This window comes from Macaca thibetana, chromosome 9 (assembly GCF_024542745.1).
Source record: "Macaca thibetana thibetana isolate TM-01 chromosome 9, ASM2454274v1, whole genome shotgun sequence".
Lineage (NCBI taxonomy): Eukaryota > Metazoa > Chordata > Mammalia > Primates > Cercopithecidae > Macaca > Macaca thibetana.
In genome coordinates this window covers 32,214,147-32,233,572 of record NC_065586.1, presented here as the reverse complement: position 1 = coordinate 32,233,572, position 19,426 = coordinate 32,214,147, and the positions used below count along the sequence as shown (strand labels likewise).

General features: G+C 35.9%; 1 protein-coding gene across 20 annotated transcripts in view; it reads right to left on the bottom strand.

The window, feature by feature from the left end:
• The window catches only part of CCDC7 (coiled-coil domain containing 7), a 440,951-nt gene that overhangs the window by 400,713 nt on the left and 20,812 nt on the right, over positions 1-19,426 (bottom strand). For 16 of the 20 annotated variants that reach the window (XM_050804671.1, XM_050804673.1, XM_050804674.1 and 13 more), the window contains 4 exons: positions 15,195-15,361; positions 13,877-13,938; positions 12,398-12,454; positions 727-802 (listed from right to left, as the gene is read on the bottom strand). In XM_050804671.1, the coding sequence (XP_050660628.1) occupies positions 727-802; positions 12,398-12,454; positions 13,877-13,938; positions 15,195-15,361 (362 nt within the window). Of the gene's footprint in view, positions 1-726; positions 803-12,397; positions 12,455-13,876; positions 13,939-15,194; positions 15,362-16,495; positions 17,020-19,426 lie in introns of those variants that run through there. The other 4 variants (XM_050804692.1, XM_050804696.1, XM_050804689.1 and 1 more) reach the window with 3 other exon arrangements.

Sequence of the window (19,426 nt, the reverse complement as noted above, 5' to 3'; positions counted from 1 at the left end):
TGTGCATCAAACAATAACTCCCCATTTCCCCCTCCTGCACCCCCTGGCAAACATCATTCTGTCTTCTGTGTCTATGAATTTGACACTGGTCTAGATACCTCATCCAAGAGGAATAATTGCATTTGTCTTTTTTGTGGCTGGCTTATTATACTTAGCAGAATGTCCTCAGGGTTCATCCATGTTGTACCATGCATCAGAATTTCCTTTCTTTTTAAGACTCAATAATAATTTCATTGTATGTATATGCCACATTTTGTTTATCCATTTATTCATTGTTGCACGTGTGGGTTGCTTCCATCTTTTGGCTGCTGTGAATAATGCTGCAATGAACATGGATGTACAAATATCTCTTCAACACTCTTGTTTTCAATTTTGGGGTATACATGCCCAGAAGTGGAATTGCTGAATCATATGGTAATTCTGTTTTTAATTTTTTGAGAAACCAATATACTATTTTCCCATAGCACATATTTTACATTTCATTTTACATTCTCTATGTTTATAATTTTCCATTTAAACATTATATATACATAAAACCATAAAAATTGATATAAGAAATTCTAAATTTGTTGACAGAGGCATTATTTTCTTCTTTATGTTTTCAATATTTCTGCAATAAATACATACTAACTTTTATCAATAAGCATATTACATATGGAAAAATACAATTTTATCTGTCTTTTTTTTTAAATAGAAAAATAAAATGCAAAAATAAAAAATGCTTACCTCTCCAACATATTTGCCTGGTTTTCAAATACTTTCAACATGGTATTAAATCGATTAGTCATTGAATGAGCAGTTTCTATTATTTAAAAAGTCAAAAATGTTAAAGGTTTTATAAATAGCTGAAGTTATAGCTCTATGCTAAATACAACTGCTATAGATGTGAAAGCTAAAAAAACATAAAGAGTGGCTAGCAGGGCTACATGAGGCTACAGAATGCTTATGAGGAACATAGCTACTATTTTATTAAATACCTATTGTGTGCAAATCATCATGTTATATTGCATTCTCTTATTCTTAAAATAATCTAAAAAATAAGACACTGTCATAATTTTCAAATAAAGAAGTTCAGGCTCAGAGAGGTTACATAACTTGATCAATACGATATATCTAGTAAAAGACAACTGGATTAATGTCCAATATATGTGACCTTCTTATGATATGGCATATCAGAGGGACTCCAGGATATTAAAAGAGAACTGCTTTAGTTGATATTGCTAAGTCAATAAGGTCTATGGGAAGGATCCAGCTAACCTACTAAGCTTTACAACTGTATCAAAGAACCCAAAAGAGAACCCAAGATGCTACTTAAAGGAGAACCAACATAATAAGGATCTACAATAATCAATGAACTATTCGGGTAATACCACAAGACTCTTCAATCTTGTGACATAAAAAGTATATGACAGAAGACAGTACCTGCACTAACTTTTCTGCTAGATAAACAAGACATGACACAAAGAAAATATTAAATAACATAGAAGCATACAACAATTCCTAAACATTAATTATATTTTTTCTTTTTTTTTTTTGAGACAGAGTCTCGTTCTGTCACCCAGGCTGTAGTACAGTGGTGCAATCTCGGCTCACTGCAAGCTCCACCTCCCAGGTTCACGCCATTCTCCTGCCTCGGCCTCCCAAGTAGCTGGGACTACAGGTGCCCACCACCATGCCCAGCTAATTCTTTTGTATTTTTAGTAGAGGAGGGGTTTCACCATGTTAGCCAGGATGGTCTCAATCTCCTGACCTCATGATCAGCCCGTCTCGGCCTCCCAAAGTGCTGGGATTACAGGCGTAAGCCACTGCTCCCGGCCAAAATAAAATAATATTTTAAGAGTAATCTGATCATAGCATATGAGATAATTTTAAATTCTGCCCTAAATATGGTAAAGGACTACAAGGAACATCAACTCTTATTTCAGTTACAATTTGAAAATTCAGTCCCCAGAAAGAATAAAAAGCCATTAGAAAACAGTCCTGGGGAAAAAAAGGAAGAACACAAAATGACATTAGCAAGATGAGAAAGTAGCAGATAACAGTCTTCATCTCCCCCCTAAAAAAACAACCACTAGACAGCTATCCATGGATGAAAGTGGCCTTGGTAGGGCTCAAAGTCTCAAAGAAGCTGCAGCAAGATAGTAAAGCAGAAAAAAATGGAGAATAACCACACAGACAGGATAGCTGAGGAGATCAGCATACCAGAGACATCTGGAGACGGCAAGGAATGAGGAATAGTGCAGGAACCACAGGTCCCACCATGGTTCTAGTAGCCTGCTCTACAGAGAACACTGACAGCTCTCACCACTAACATAACTACTAACCACTGCCACCATTAAACCCCCAGATAAGAAAAATGTTGCTCCATCCACCACCAAGAAGGAGTCACTGTTTTGCCAACCCAGGACCAGAGCCACCATGCCCCAATTCCATGGGTGACCCAGACCACAGAGTCACAATCTTTCCATATGTACCCAGGCTCCAGCACTTGCTAGAAGGCTGCATAATGCACTCCCATGCCTCAGACACCAGAGCCACTTTCACTGAGGGCTAGCCCCATCCCCGGCCATACAGGCATGCTCACTCTGCACCAGCCTGCGCAATGAACCCTAGCTCTGCCACTCCTCTATGAATCCTATGCTCCAGGTATCTGAGCCACTGCCACAGTGAGCTAAGCCACAGCTCAATCCTGGAACCACTGTTGTTCTGCATGTGTTCACATTCCAGTCCACATCTCTGAGGCTGCACCATGCACATGTATAATATAGTCACCAGAGCCGCTGGCTTTACATGCTAGCCTTGCCCAGGGCCCTGAAGCTGCAGTCTCTCAGTACACATGCGGGCTGTAACCTCAGCTCTGCTGCAACTCTTTGAGACTCTGACTGCACATGCGTCAGACATCAGAGCTACCACCACAACAAGCTAGCCCACACCCAAGGCCCCAGAGCAACTGTTGCTCTCCAGGTGTGACCACATTCCAGAATGTGGCTCTGCAACCACTCAACAAGTGCCTGCATTCTAGACACCAGAACCATTAATGCAGCAGGGATATCCATATCACAGTCCTCAGAGCAGCAGTAGACTTGCACACACTAGCATCTGGACCTGAAAGCCACTGTCAATCCATACATACCTGTGCTCCCAGATCCAAGCTTCTTGACCACTCCACAGGTATCATGCATCAGACATTGGTACCATTGTCACTACAAGCACACCCACAAGCCAAACCCAGAACAAAGAGGTATCACCTCTGCCACAATTTCCCTTAGGGAAGTAAAAGAGATCAGAAGAATTCTGTCAGGCTTTGCCACTGTTGCAGATACCTATGGCCTTGGCCACTGCACACCGCTGAAATTTTTACCCACATCAACCACAGCCAAAAAAGCTACATGGACACTAAACTGCCACATCCTCACTGGATCCTGAATTGCCACATCCCACCCAGCTAGTGTACTCACAACCACCCCATAGGTGAAGATCTTTTCATATAAAACTAGTCCATAAAGTCTAGAAGCAGTGACTCTATCAATATCTGATAAAATATTCAAATACTAGTTTTAAGGAAGCTCAGTAAGTTATAAAAAAACACCGATAGACAACAAAAATCAGAAAAACAACACACTAACAAAATGAGAAGTTTAGCAGAATGATGGAAATCATAAAGAAAAACCAAACAGAAATTCTGCTGCCAAAGAATATAATTAATACAATTAAAATTACAAAAGATAAGTCAAAAAATATGTCAACTATATAATTCATCAAGGAGAAGAAAGAATCTGTAAACTTAAAGAACGTTATTTGAAAATATACAGTTAGGAAAAAAAGAATAAAGAATACAAAGGAATTTTAAAGGCTATTACCTATTGGAAACAATGTTCACTATTCAGGTGATGGGTACACTAAAAGCCCAGACTTCACCACGACACAACATATACATGTAAGAAATCTGAAGTTATCTCCTCTAAATATACAAAAATTTAAATTTTTTAATTCTGAAAAATAAAATAAATAAATAAAGCCTACAGGATTTATGGGACAGCATCAAGAGTGTTATCATTTACATTATAGGAATTAAAAAAGAAGAAGAGAAAAAGGGGGAAAAGCTTATATGAAGAAATAATGGCTCAAAATGTCCTGAATATGGGGAAGGATATAAACATTCAGAAAGATAAAAAGTCTCCAAACAGGTACAACCCAAAAGAATATTTCACCAAAACATATTATAACCAAACCATCAAAAATTAAAAACAAAAAGAGAATCCTGAAAGCAAGAGAGAAAAGAGCTTTCTCACACAGAGAGAATCCCCACAGGGCTACAGCAGTTTTCTCAGTGAAAATTTTGCAGTCTAAGAGAGAGTAAGAAGATATTTTCAAAGTTCTTCAAGAAAAAAAGCTGCCAACCAAGAATACTTTCCCCAAAAAAGTTAGTCTAAAAAATGAAGGAGTGATACTTTCTCTGACAAACAAAAGCTCAGAGAGTTCATCATCATCAGGCTTGCCTTACAGAAATGATAAAGGGAGCTCTTCAATCTGAAATGAAAGGACACTAAGTAGTAACACAAATACATATGAAAGTATAAAACTCACTGGTTAAAGTATGTATATAGTAAAATTACATACTATAATATTGTAACAGTAGTCTGTAAATCACTTATGTCTACAGAATAAAGGGTAAAAGACAAACAAAACACCTATAGCTACAATAATTTCCTAAGGTGTACACAATATAAAATATGTGAATTATGACATCAAAAACATAAAATGCTTAGAGGGGAGTAAAAGTATATCAACAAATCACAAAAGAAGATAGCAAACAGGGAATAAAAGAACAAAGGATCTACGAAACAGCTAAAAAGCAATTAACAGAATGGCAATAGTAAGTCCTTATTTATTAAAGGTAACTTAAAAGTAAATGGATCAAATTATTCAATTCAAAGACATAGAAAGGCTGAATAAATTAAAAAACAAGACTACATGCTGCTTACTCACAGAATAAAAGTGAAGGGATGTAAATAGGCATTCCATGCAATTAGAAACCAATAAATGAGCAGGTGTGGCTAAACTTACATCAGACCAGATACTTTGAGTCAAAAACAGTCACAAGAGACAAAGAAGGTTATTTTATAATGAAAAAAGCTCAAGAGAATATAACAAATATATACACACCCAACACTGCAATACCTAAATATATAAAGCAAATATTAATAAATCTGAAGAAAGAGATAGACAGCAATACCATAATAGCAGAGGCCTTCAGTATTCTACATTCAATAATGAACAAATCATCCAGACAGAAAACAAATAAGGAAGCCTTACATTTTAACTACACTTTACACCAATGGACCTAACAAACATATACGAGATATTTCATTCAACAGCAGGAGAATATAGAACTTTCTCAAGTGCAAATGGAATATTCTAAAGGACAGATCTTGAGGCCAGTAAGTCTTATAAAATTTAAGGAGGCTAAAATCATATCAGGTATTTCCCAATCACAGTGGCATGAAACTAGAAATAAATAACAGAAGAAAAATTGAAAGATTTACAAATATGTGGAAATTAACATACTCCTGAACAATGGGTCAAAAAGAAATTCAAAAAGAAATCAAAAAATATCTCACAACACACAAAAATGGAAACATACCAAAATTTATGTGATGCAGCAAAAGCAGTTATTAAAAGGGAGATTATAGCAATAAAAATCTACATTAAAGCTGGGTACAGTGTCCCACACTTGCAATATCAGCTACTAAGGAGGCTAAGTGAGAGAATCACTTAAGGCGAGGAGTTTGAGGTTGGAGTGAGTTATGATCATACCACTGTACTCCAGCCTGGACAACAGAGCAAGACCCTGTCTCCAAATAAATAAATAAACAAAGTATACATTAAAAAAAGAAAAAAAGAGCTCCAATAATGTAATGTCACACTTCAAGGAACTAGAAAAAGAACAAACTGAGCCCAAGTTAGTAAAAGGAAGGAAATAAAAGATTAGAGCAGAAGTACATAAAATAGAGACTAGAAAAATCATAGAAAAGTTCAACAAAACTAAGAGTTGGTTTTTTGAAAAGATAAACATAATTGACAAGACTTTAGCTAGACTAAGAAAACAGAGCAAGACTCAAGTAACATCGGAAAAGAAAGAAGAGACATAATAACAGATACCACAAAAATACAAAGGATAAAGACTACTGTGAACATTTATACACCCACAAATTAGATACCTTAAAATAACTGGATAATTCATAGACACATACAACCCACCAAGACTAAATCATGAAAAAACAGAAAGTCTGAACAGACTAGTAATTAGTAAGAAGACTGACTCAGTGATAAAATCCCCCATTTTAAAATAAAAAAGAAAAAACCAGGACCTGATGGTTTTATGGCCTAATTCTACCCAACATTTAAAGAACTAGTAGAATCCTTCTCGAATTCTTCCAAAATCTTGAAGAGGAAGTAGTACTTCTGAACTATTTTACAAGGTTAGTATTACCCTAATACCAAAGCCAGACAAAGACACTATGAGAAAAGAAAACACAGTCCAACATCTCTGATGAATATGGATACAAATATCTTTAACAAAATACTAGCAAACTGAATTTACAGCACATTAAAAGAATCATTCACTATGACCAAGTGGGACTTATCCCTGGGGCGCAAAGATGATTCAAATATGCAAATAAATGTGATATACCATATTAATAGAATAAAATACAAAAATCATATGATCATCTCAATATATGGGAAAAAGCATTTGAAAAAATTCAACATTCTTTCCTGACAAAAATAACAAATTAGATACAGAAGGAATGTACCTCAAAACAATAATGGCCAACTATCACAAGCCCACAGCTACACAGTCAACAGTGAAAAGTTGGAAGATTTTCCTCTAAGATGAAGAACAAGATAAAGATGCTCATTCTTGCCACTTCTATTCAACATAGTGCTGGAATTCCTAGCTAGAGCAATTAAGCAAGGAAAGAAATAAAAGGTATCCAAATAGGAAAGCAAGAAATAAAATTATTACTATTTGCAAAAAAGAAAGAGGGACCATTACTACTGACCACATGGGCATAAAGGGACAATAAACAAATACTATAAATAATTTATGCTAATGAATTTGATAATTTAAATTATATGGACAAATTCTTGGAAATTCACAATCTACCAAAACTCACAAAGGAGAAATTGATATTATGAATAGGCATATATAAAAGAAATTGAATCAATAATTAATAACCTTCCAAAACAGCAGGTACTATGCTCAGATGGTTTCACTTGGCAAATTCTACCAAACATTTAACTAAGAAATTATGCTAATTCTTTATGATCTCTTCCAGAAAATAGAAACATAGGGAACATTTCCTGACTCGTTCTATGAGGCCAGTATCACTCCAATACCAAAGCCGGACAAAGACATCACAAGAAAAGAAAACTATAGATGAATATCTTTCATGAATACATGTATGAAAATCCTCAACAAAACATTAGCAAATCACATACATAAATGTATAGAAAGAACTACACAACACAACCAAATGGGTTATTCCAGGTATGTAAGGCTGGTCCAATAATCAAAAATCAATTAATGTAATCTACATGCTAAAGAAGAAAAATCATATGATCATATCAATAAATGCAGAAAAAGTATTTGACAAAATCTAACACCTATCCATAATTTTAAAAAACTCTTTGTAAATTATAAATAAAATAGAAGTAAGCTTCCTCAGTTTGATAAAAAAAAATCTACAAAAAGTTTACAGCTAACATCATACTTAATAGTGAAATCCTAAATGCTTCCTCCCTAAGATCAGGAAGAAGGTAAGCATGCCCATTTTCACCATGCTATTTAACATCATACTGGAAGTCCTAGCTAATGCAATAATGTAAGAAAAGAAAATCAGAAGGAATAAGTAGCACTGTCTGTTAGATAATGTGACTGTCTCTATAGAAAATCTCAAAGAATCACCAATATCCAGTAATAAACAATTATTGCAAATGTATAGGACACAAAAGTTAATTGCAATTGCTTTCCTATATACCAGAAACGAACTATTTGAATTTTAAATTATAGATATTAACACAATTTATAGTAGCACTGAAATTTCAACACTTCAGTGTAAATCTAAAAGAAAATATGTACAAGATCTATATGAGGAAAAGTTCATTACTCTGATGAAAGAAAGCAAGTAAGATCTAAATAAATGGAGAGAGATTTCATGTTCATAGAATGAAAGATACAATATTGTTAAGATACAAGTTCTTGTCCATTTAATCCATAGATTCAATGCAATCTCAATCAAAATTCCAGCAAGGTATTTTTTGGATACCAACAAATTGTTTCCAAAGTTTATATGGAAAGGCAATAGACCCAGAGAAATCAACACAATGTTGAAGAACAACAAATTGGAGGACTGACACTACCCAACTTCAATACTTACTAAAAGCTAAAGTAATCAAGACATGTAGCACTGCCAAAATAGACAGACAAGCAAACAGAATAAAAAGCCCAGAAACAGACTCACAAATATACACAACTGATCTTTGGCAAAGGAACAAAGGCAACTCCATGAAGAAAGAGTAGTCTTCTCAACAAATGATGCTGAAACAACTGGACGTCCAAATGCAAAAAATAGTAATAATAAATAATGAATCTAGACACAGACTTTACACCTCTCACAAAAATTAACTCAAAATGGATCAGGCACAGTGGCTCACGCCTGTAATCCCAGTACTATGGGAGGCTGAGGTAGGCAGATCACGAGGTCAGGAGTTCGAGACCAGCCTGACCAACATGGTGAAACTCCATCTCTACTAAAAATACAAAAGTTTGCCGGGCATGGTGGCGCATGCCTGTGGTCCCAGCTGCTAGGGAGGCTGAGGCAGAAGAATCGCTTGAATGGGGAGGCAGAGGTTGCAGTGAGCCGAGATGGCACCATTGCACTCCAGCGACAGAGTGAGACTTCGTCTCAAAAAAAAAAAAAAAATTAACTCAAAATGGATCATAATTATAAAATGCAAAACTATAAAACTTTTACAAGACAGTAGAAGAGACGATCTAGGTAACTTTGAGTTTGAAGATGAATTTTTACATATAACACCTAAAGCACAATCATGAAATTAAAAAAAATGGTAAGTTTGACTTTATTCTGGCTCTGCAAAAGACACTGCTAAAAGAATGAAAAGATAAGCCACAGACTGAGAGAATATCTTTGCCAAACACATATCTGATACAAGGCTTGTATCCAAAATATAAAAAGAACTTTTAAAACTCAACAATAAGAAAACAAACAACCCAATTTTTAAAATAGGTAAAAGATCTGAGCACCTCACCAAAGAAATGAAACAGATGGCAAATAAGCATATGAAAAGATGCTCAACATCATGCATAATCATGGAATTGCAAATGAAAACAATGAAATATCACTACAAAACTATTAGAATGGTTAAAAGCACAAAAACTGTCAATTCTAAATGCTGACAAAGATGTGGAGCAACAAGAATTCTCCTTAATTGTAGGGGGGAATGTACAATGGTACAGCCCCTCTGCATGCTCATTTGGCAGTTTCTTATAATGCTAAACAACTCTTACTATATGACTTAGCAGTCATGCTGCTTTGTGTTTACCCAATTGAGCTGAAAACTTACATCCACACAAAAACGTGCACAAAAGCGTTAATAGCAGCTTTATTTATAATTGCCGAAACATGGAAACAACCAAGATGCCCTTTCACAGGTAAATGGATAAATTGTAGTAAATCCATAAATTTATTATTTATCAGCAATAAAAAGAAATAAACTGTCAAACTATTGAAAGACATGGAGGAACTTTAACTGTACATTATTAGGTAAAAGAAAGACTAATATCAAATATACAACATTCTTGAAAAGGAAATACTATCGAAACAGTAAATAAACAGATTAGTGGTTTCCAGGGATTCAGGTGGATGGAGGAAGAGGTGAATAGGTGGGACACAGGGGATTTTTAGGGCAATTAAACTATTCTGTGTGACACTGTAATGGTGGATCCATGACATGATACATTTGTCAAAACCCACTGAGCTGTACAAGGCAAAAAGCAAACCAGATGTATGCTATGGACTGTAGTTAATAATAATGTATCAAAATTGGTTCATCAACCATAACAAATGCATCACATTAATGCAAAATGTTAATAATAGGGGAAGCTTTATGCAGGAAGCGGGGTGTGGGGGGAGTGCGCTAATGGGAACTCTCTATAATTTCTGTTCAATTTTTCTGTGATCCTAAAACTTCTCTAAAAAATAGTCTATTAAATGAAGCAACATCAAGATGAAATTGTGACCTAAAAGCAAAACCAGAGTGCAATACAAAGGTAGCTTCCGTCTTGCCAGCCAGGCTATAAGATTTAATAGAATTTAGGAAACAGGAAGGGAAGAGAGAATTAAGTGTGGCCAGAGAAGAAGAGAGGAGGTACTTTTAAAAGAAAATGATAGTGAACAAGTAAAACGCAGCAATAAAGAGAGTAAGTCTATACTAATAGAGCTAAGAAATTGAAACAACCGCCATTGGAAAAAGATCTTATGAATTTGCAAAGCATTTTCTCCATATTACACAATATAATTCTGTCCTCCGCTCCCCTTTAGAACCATGAGTAAAATCTCAACCATATTTTATCCTTTTGAAATGTGGTTTTCTGATTGGAAGATGTATTCCATTAAACTATGAGTGAGTACAGGGATTTCTGCTTTCATCCATGATGGAGCATCAGGGACCAGAATTACTCTTCTACCTTAAACCACTTAAATACTGGACAAAAATACATGAAACAGTGGTATTCAGAAATTGGAAAACAGTGAAAGCAGAATATATGGTAATAAAGTAGACAGGCCCTGTGATGACCCCAATTTGCTGTCTGGAATTGCCAGTCCACACTATAGGGAAGGGGAACTCAGAGCATACTGGTTGCCTTGAGTTTAGGAAACAAAGTTCAGTGTTTGTGGAAGCCAAGGTACAATATTAGAAGGAAGGCAACCATACAGACTGAGAGAGAGAAAAAGAGAGAGCTCTTGAGAGGTTCATAGATGTACAAGGGATTCCCCTTGATGTATACAGAGGTTTTCACTATCTAGTCCAAAGTTCTATACACCTTTCTACCCCACCTAGTCAGTCAGACCTCTCTTCGATCAGAAATCTCTACAGAACTTGGGAGTGCTGTAAGATGTGCAGCTGTCCTTGGTTTAAACATGGCAAGGTTTGGGTTTAAAGCTGAAGTTGAAAGAGGGCAGAATTCCCAGCAACCTGTTCCAAGCAAACATTATTTTCTACTTTTGAACTGTATTCCACAGTGTGCTTTACACTATTATTTCAAAATTCTCTCCAGCCCTAAGACATGAGTAAGTTATTGACAAGTAGTCATAAACTTAACAGACAAGCTCTAGCAGCTCTTTATATTCCTGAACTGACAACTACTCATCTGCAGTGAAAGCATTTGTGGATATAATTCCTAGTAACAAAATCTACAAACTACTTAAATTTATCACTGCTACACCTCAAAGGCCTGCCAACGTTTCAGTATTATGTTCTAATCACAACTCCCTTCTATTGACAAGTAGTCATAAACTTAACAGACAAGCTCTAGCAGCTCTTTATATTCCTGAACTGACAACTACTCATCTGCAGTGAAAGCATTTGTGGATATAATTCCTAGTAACAAAATCTACAAACTACTTAAATTTATCACTGCTACACCTCAAAGGCCTGCCAACGTTTCAGTATTATGTTCTAATCACAACTCATAATCCTCCATTCCATGTACTAACATGCACTCCTCAAAAATTAATCTAGGCCGGGCGCAATGGCTCACGTCTGTAATCCCAACACTTTGGGAGGCTGAGGCAGGCAGATTACCTGAGGTCAGGAGTTCGAGACTAACCTGGCCAACATAGTGAAACTCTCTCTACTAAAAAAATAGATAGATAGATGGATGGATAGATAGATAGATAGATAGATAGATAGATAGATAGATAGATAGATAGATAGATACACACAAAAGTTATAAAAGTTAGCTGGGTGTGGTGGTGCATGCCTGTAATCCCAGCTACTCGGGAGGCTGAGAGACGAGAATCACTTGAACCCAGGAGGCAGAGGTTGCAGTGAGCTAAGATCATGCCACTGCATTCCAGCCTGGGCAACAGAGCAAGACTCTGTCTCAAAAAAAAAAAAAAAAACTAGTTTCAATAACACATATCCTTAACTAAGAATTTTAATAGTTGTTTGACAACCAGCTCAACTGTATGGCTCCAAACTCCAAGGCAGGGAGTCTGCACTGTTAATCTAATAATTATTACTTTAAATTATAGAAATTAATGTAACAGAGGTTATTATCACAATAATGCTTTAATGAATGGAAACTTACGTGGTTCTGTTGCAGAAACACCTTTAAATTCATCAGTTGAGTGGGCTTCTATGAATTCTGAAATAATTAAAAGTGTATTTGTCACTATAAATTTCAAATGGCAATTATATATACTAATTGAGTTTAAATTTTATTGTTTTAATTTTAGGAACTTATTAAAAGAAAGAAAACTTTGAAAAAATAATAGCTGCCAACACTGCAGATCTTCCCAATCAGGCAACAAATAGTAACATTTAAAAGAATGTGTGTAACAGCTGATTATAAACCACTTTCTCACCAAAACTTGTTTTTGCTCTTGTATTCGCTTATATTCGTTGATTGTACCATCATTATCTAGTCTTCCTTCCATATCCGGTCACCAACTTTCAAGTAAATATTTCTCAAACCTGACTCCCTTCTTCTTTTCACTAGTCTTTGAATATAGGTATTTATCACACATCTAAGATATAATAACTTCCCTTTCCTACTCCTAGTCCCCAAATCTAGCTTCTACAGTGCAGTCAGGAAAAAACTTCTCTAAAATTAAATCCTACAAAAAATCTTCAATGATTCTTTATTATTTTTTTAAAAAGTCTAAGCTCCTTAGCAGAGCATCCATTCCCACTATGACTGGCCCTCTGTTACTTCATCCCTATATATCGCTTCTTACTCTAATACCAATCCAGTTGTAATTCTCTATGCATGTTGTTTGTTCATGCTATTGTCTTCTTAAAATACCAAATATTTCCGTTCTTTACTTTACTAAATCCTATTCTCCCTTTAAAGTTGCATAAAGTCTTCCTAACTCCTTAGGTTGAACAGATTGCTCCTTTCTGTGGACCCAATGCAAATTCCACATGCCTTTATCATGCATAACACTGTACTAACATGCTAGACAATGTACTTGTATCCTTACTAAGCTGTAAGTTTTATGGAAGTAACAACCACATTGTTGTCTGCACAGGGGATACACATTGTATTCATTTTGTATGTTCCCAGAATCTGGAACATAATGAAAACTTTTATTAAAATATCAAACTCACTATTAAATATTATCTAAATTTACCATTGTATAATTTTATAACTGTAAATTTTTTTACTTTAAGTTTCAAAATGTTAATACACTTAGGAAAACCCATAAAAGTCAAACATGCTGGGCATAATGGCTCATGCCTGTAATCCCAACATTTTGGGAGCCCAAGGTAGGAGGATCTCTTGAGGCCAGAAGTTAAAGACCAGTCTGGGCAACATAGTGAGACCTACATGTGTACAAAAAAAAATCAGCTGGCCTCAGTGGCTTGTGCCTGTGGTCCTAGCTACCTCAAAAGGCTGAGCAGAAAGGATCGCCTGAGCCCAAGAGTTTGAGGCTGCAGTGAGCAATATTCATGCCACTACACTCCAGCATGGGTGACAGAGTGAGACTCTCTCTTTAAAAGATAAAAATAATAACAAAATTTTTAATAAAATTTTTAAGGACAAACATGTATAAAATATTATCACCTTCAATTTTCTGTGCTACAGCTTCACAACTTTTCACTGCTTCTGGTCGATTTTCTTCATCCCTGTTCACGTTCAATAAATGAAACATTTTTTAATATATCAAAGAGTAAGAGTTTAAATTACACTAAAATAAGAACTAAAATGTGTAGTCTAGACATATGAAGTTTGTAAAATAAAAATTAAACATATCTTTAATCTTTATTCACAGACACTAAGGTAAACTTACAAGTTACAAGTTGAAAAGTCAAACTAAACTATGTAATTATATGAATTCCATGTAGGCCATGAATATAATTAATTATACCAAAAACATTAACAACAAAAATAGCAAAAATAAATTGTTAGAAACATGAGGTATCTTTTTGTCAAGTATTATTATCAGTCGTATAATGATGAAGGACATAAGTTCTGAAGTGAGACTAGCTGACCTTTGGGTCAAAACCTGTTTCATCCACTTACTTATTATATGAACTCAGCCAGGTACATTACTTAACCTCTATTGGCTTCAGTTTATTCTCATTAAAATTGGGGTATAATAGTACCTTTCTCATAAAGTAGTTATGAAAATCAAAGATTATACATGTAAAGTTACTACAAAAATCCCTAGTACACAGCAGACACTTAAATGTCAAGTATGAATATGGTCTAAACCTTAACCTCTGAGCCAAGGATCTAGTTATGCAACCCCCAGGAGCCAACTCAAGTACCACTCTCTTCATTATTTTCAGTTATTGACAGAGATATCACTAACGTAACTGCATAACTAGTGGTCCCTCCCAACTATGGGTACGTATATTCTATTTTAACACTAAAAAATAATGTTTTGTCTGTTTAATGCAAAAGCATGGCTGCTTATAAATGTAAAACTTTTACTTGGATAAGCTGTTGATATAATTTTTAATGAACTTGTTCATCAACAATGAAGTATTTCATTAGATCTTAGTTTCCTATTTATTACTAGGAGTTACCTAATCAAACTGAGAAAAGAATTTATGAGCCGGATATTTCAAAGCTAGTAATGTCCAATATAACTTTCTAATAACAGCCACATGTGGGTACTAAGCACCTGAAATGTGGCTAGTGTGACTAAGAAACTGATTTTCTACATTGAATTTGCATAGCCATATGCAGCTAATGTCTCCTGTATTGCACATCTCAGATTATTAAAAATTGCAAATGGAAACAAGTTGACTAGACCTGATTTGACTAAGAAGCCCTGTGTACAGCCATCATATCTGACTCATTATCTTACATTCAGTGCTAATTATATACCATTTCTTATTGTTTTTGATTCAATTAGTTCTGATATTTCACTTACATGGTTTTAGACAACATGACTTTCCAGGAGGATTTAGACCTCTGTTTAAGGCGATTCTTCAGTTCTTCAAATCTTTGTAAAAGGCGTACTATTTGTGCAATACTTAAAGTGACTGTTTTGTCAGGTTCTGGAGGCTCTGCTTGTAAAAGAGTTTGATCTTTACTTATCTAAAATAATAAAATTAACCAGTTACTTAGTAAATACCCATTTTGTTCCCATACCTCAAATAAATTTCATTATTTCCTTTATTAAATCAAAGTAATTTTTATATTATTCTTATCTATAGCTATAGCCAAGTAATGATATAATATTTTACAAATGTATTTATATGAGCAATTATCTATGAACAGAATTACAGCTCAGTGATGGTTTTTACATGTAAAACCTGAAATCTAATAATCTGTTTAATGTTAAAATATATAGGAATTTTAAGCAAGTCCAATAACAATAAATGCAACTCAAAATATTTACAAGAGTAATTCTAAATTGTTTCCCATAAATTCTTTTTAAGAATACCCTTACTGTGGTAAATTAACTAAAGATAATAATTTTTTCTCAAAGGCTAATACTGTCTATTACTAACTCCCAGAAGTTAAAATATAAAAGTCTATGGAACTAGCATTTTTCCAGTCTGCGTGGGGAAGACTGAGACATAGTTGGGTGTCTTGAGACCTTTAGAATAGACCAAGCTAAAAAATAACAGGCAGTGAGAAGAAACAGCAAAATTCACAGAATAAGATGACCATAATTACTATTCTAGGTAATAAGTTTACTTAAAGAAAATTCAGCAAGAATGAGTGTCCAGAAACCACAGCAAAAGAAACCTACAAACAGCCAATGTGTGGAGACATAAACAAGCAGAACAGCAATTGGGGTCAGAAAGTTTTGATAGGAAAATGACACAGAATATTTACAAGAGTAATGCTAAAATAATTGCTTGCCCTAAATTCAGAGATCCACCCATGTAGAGATCTCCAATCCTTATGCTAGGAGGAAAAGTTGGAGAAAAAATGAAGTCAAGGACTTAGCAAAGATAAATTCCAGCATTGGGGATTTAGAACAGAGACTTCATTTTTGGAATGAGTGGAATGAGAGTAGGATGTAACAGCAGGAAGTAAATGCTGGGCAACACACTAGAAGTCTGAGCTTGGGTGTAGGGAAGATATGACAAGGAACACAGAATAGATGGAAGGGAAGCAGGAGACCTATGGAAACTTTATAGACAAAGGAAAGATCCCAAATAAGAAGCCACAAATCATAAATTGAGTCAAAAATAATGTCATCAGTTTACTGTGTCTCACCTCAACAATCTATTCTTCATTGTGTTGTCTGAGATAGTGGAATATTTCTTCCTTGACCGGTGGTCTGATGTTAACCTTTTTCAGCAGAGCATCCTGAAGAGGCATTGGAAGAGGAAGAAGCTTCTCTTCCTAGTTTCGTGTCTCTCTCTGCTTCTTCCTCAGGCAGTGTGTAGTATATTTTATAGTACTCACCCCCAGAAAATTTCAACAGCATCAGCTCATGGATGACTTCCTGGTAAGGTCCCTGTCATGGCAGATTCCTATGGGCAGCTTCCCCCAGAACTTTGTAGCAAAATTCACCAGTGCAGAGCCTCCCTTAGGGAAGTTTTCCAACATATCACCCTTGTGAACAGCTTCCCAGCAGGAAGTACAGCACCTCTCTGGAAGGTGGCTTTCCTAGCATCACAGAGGGCAGATTCCTAAGTGTACCACCCTCATGGACAGCTTCCCAGTGAGTTCAAGCTCCACCAGCCTCGCAGCCCAGCAAACTTCTCTGCCATGTAGTGATGAAAGCTGCTCCCTCTTCAGAAGTTCTGCACCTTAGCCCTGCATTGCTGGAAGGGAATGATTGGGGATATTCATATTCTGATTCCACCCTAGGAGTTGAAGTTGTTCCCTCTATCTTCTACTCCTGTATTCATTAGAATTATCTTTACTCCTTTAGTAGAATGTCTATCAATATCCTTCAGTAGATATTCCTCTGTTACAATAATTCTTTATATCAAACTTTCCCTAACCAAATTACTGTGTGGTTTTTGTCCCTTGATTAGACTCTTGATACATTACATTTCCCAATAAACATTAAATTTTAACAGAAGTCCTTTCTGGGAAAAAAGATGAAGTCACAGAACTAAAAGAGTATGGAATATAGACAGTGGGTTATCAGCTAAATGGTTTCTTCAGAAAGACCTTGGGGCACAGATTCCAGCAGGACAACTCTGAAAAGTACAGGCTACTGCAGGCTCAGCCTACATTTCTCTGGTGCAGCTCACCATATACTCTAATGGTTTCCACATGTATCTCTGTTAATGCAACATGTAATGCAACATGATCACTGACATTAACCTCGCCAGCATGTACTGACAATAAATTTTGTCAGCAGTAAAAAGATTATCACAAGATTCTCAAATGTTAGTGTGCATGAGAATCCCTTGTTTCTTACCTGTTGAAGCAGTAGATTCCTAACTCACAGACTCACAAAAGAAATCTAATCCAGTAACGTGCACTTATAACAGGTATCTTGGGTGACATTTAAACATGTTCTACCAACTACACTTTAAGAAAGATTCCTTGAGGAGCCCTCTCCCACCACTCCTATTCAACACAGTATTGAAAGTCCTGGTCAGAGCAATCAGACAAGAGAAAGAAATAAAGTGCATCCAAATAGGAAGAGTGGAAGTCAAACTATCCCTGCTTATAGACAACATAATCCTGTATCTAGAAAACCCCAAAGTCTTGGCCCAAAACCTCCCTCAGCTGATAAACAGCCTCAGCAAAGTCTCAAGATACAAAGTCAATGTACAAAAATCACTAGCATTCCTATACATCAACAACAGTCGAGCCAAGAGCCAAATCAAGAGCCAATCCCGTTCACAATTGCCACAAAAAGAATATCTAGGAACACAGCTAACCAGGGAGGTGAACAATCTCTACAAGGAGAACTATAAAACACTGCTCAAAGAAATCAGAAATGATACCAACAAATGGAAAAACAGTCCATGTGCATGGATAGAAAGAATCAAAATTATTAAAATGGCCATACTGCCCAAAGTAAATTTATAGATCCAATGATATTCCTATCAAACTAACAACGAAATTCTTCACAGAACTAGAAAAAATCTATTTTAAAGTTCATATGGAACCAAAAACAGCCCAAAGAGCCAAGGCAATCCAAAGCAAAAGGAACAAATCTGGAGGCATCACACTACCCAACTTCAAACTATACTATAGGGTTACAGTAACCAAAACAGCATGGTACTGGCACAAAAACAGACACATAGAGCAATGGAACAGAATAGAGAAGCCAGAAATAAGGCTGCACACCTACAATTATCTGATCTTTGACAAACCTGACAAAAGCAAACAATGAAAAAAGGATTCCCTATTCAATAAATGAGGCTGGGATAACTCGTTAACCATGTGCAGAAGATTTAAACTGGACTCACTGCTTACATCATATACAAAAATTAACTCAAGATGAATAAAAGACTTAAATGTAAAACCCAAAACTATAAAAATTCTGGAAGACAACCTAGGCAATATGATTCTGGACACAGGAATGGGCAAAGACTCCATGAAGACGCCAAAAGCAATTGCAACAAAAGCAAAAATTAACAAATAGGATCTAATTAAACTTAAGAGCTTCTGTGCAGCTAAAGAAACTATCAACAGAGTAAACAGGCAACCTAGAAATTGGGAGAAAACATTTGCAAACTATTCATCTGACGAAGGCCTAATATCCAACATCTATAAGAAACTTAAGCAAATTTATAAGACGCAAACAAACAACACCATTAAAAAGTAGACAAGGCCAGGCGCAGTGGCTCACGCCTGTAATCCTAGCACTTTGGGAGGCTGAGGCAGGCAGATTCCTGAGCTCAGGAGTTTGAGACCAGCCTGGGCAACATGGTGAAACCCTGTCTCTACTAAAATACAAAAAAAAAAAAAAATTAGCTGGGCATGGTGGCATACACCTGTAGTCCCAGCTACTTGGGAGGCTGAGGCAGGAGAACTGCTTGAACCCGGGAAGCTGAGGCAAGAGAACTGCTTGAACCGAGGAGGCAGAGGTAGCAGTGAGCCGAGATCGTGCCACTGCACTTCAGCCTGGCGACAGAGCAAGACTCTGTCTCAAAAAAAAAAAAAAAAAAAAAAAAAGGTGGACACAGGACATGAATAGATACTTTTCAAAAGAAGACATACATGGGACCAACA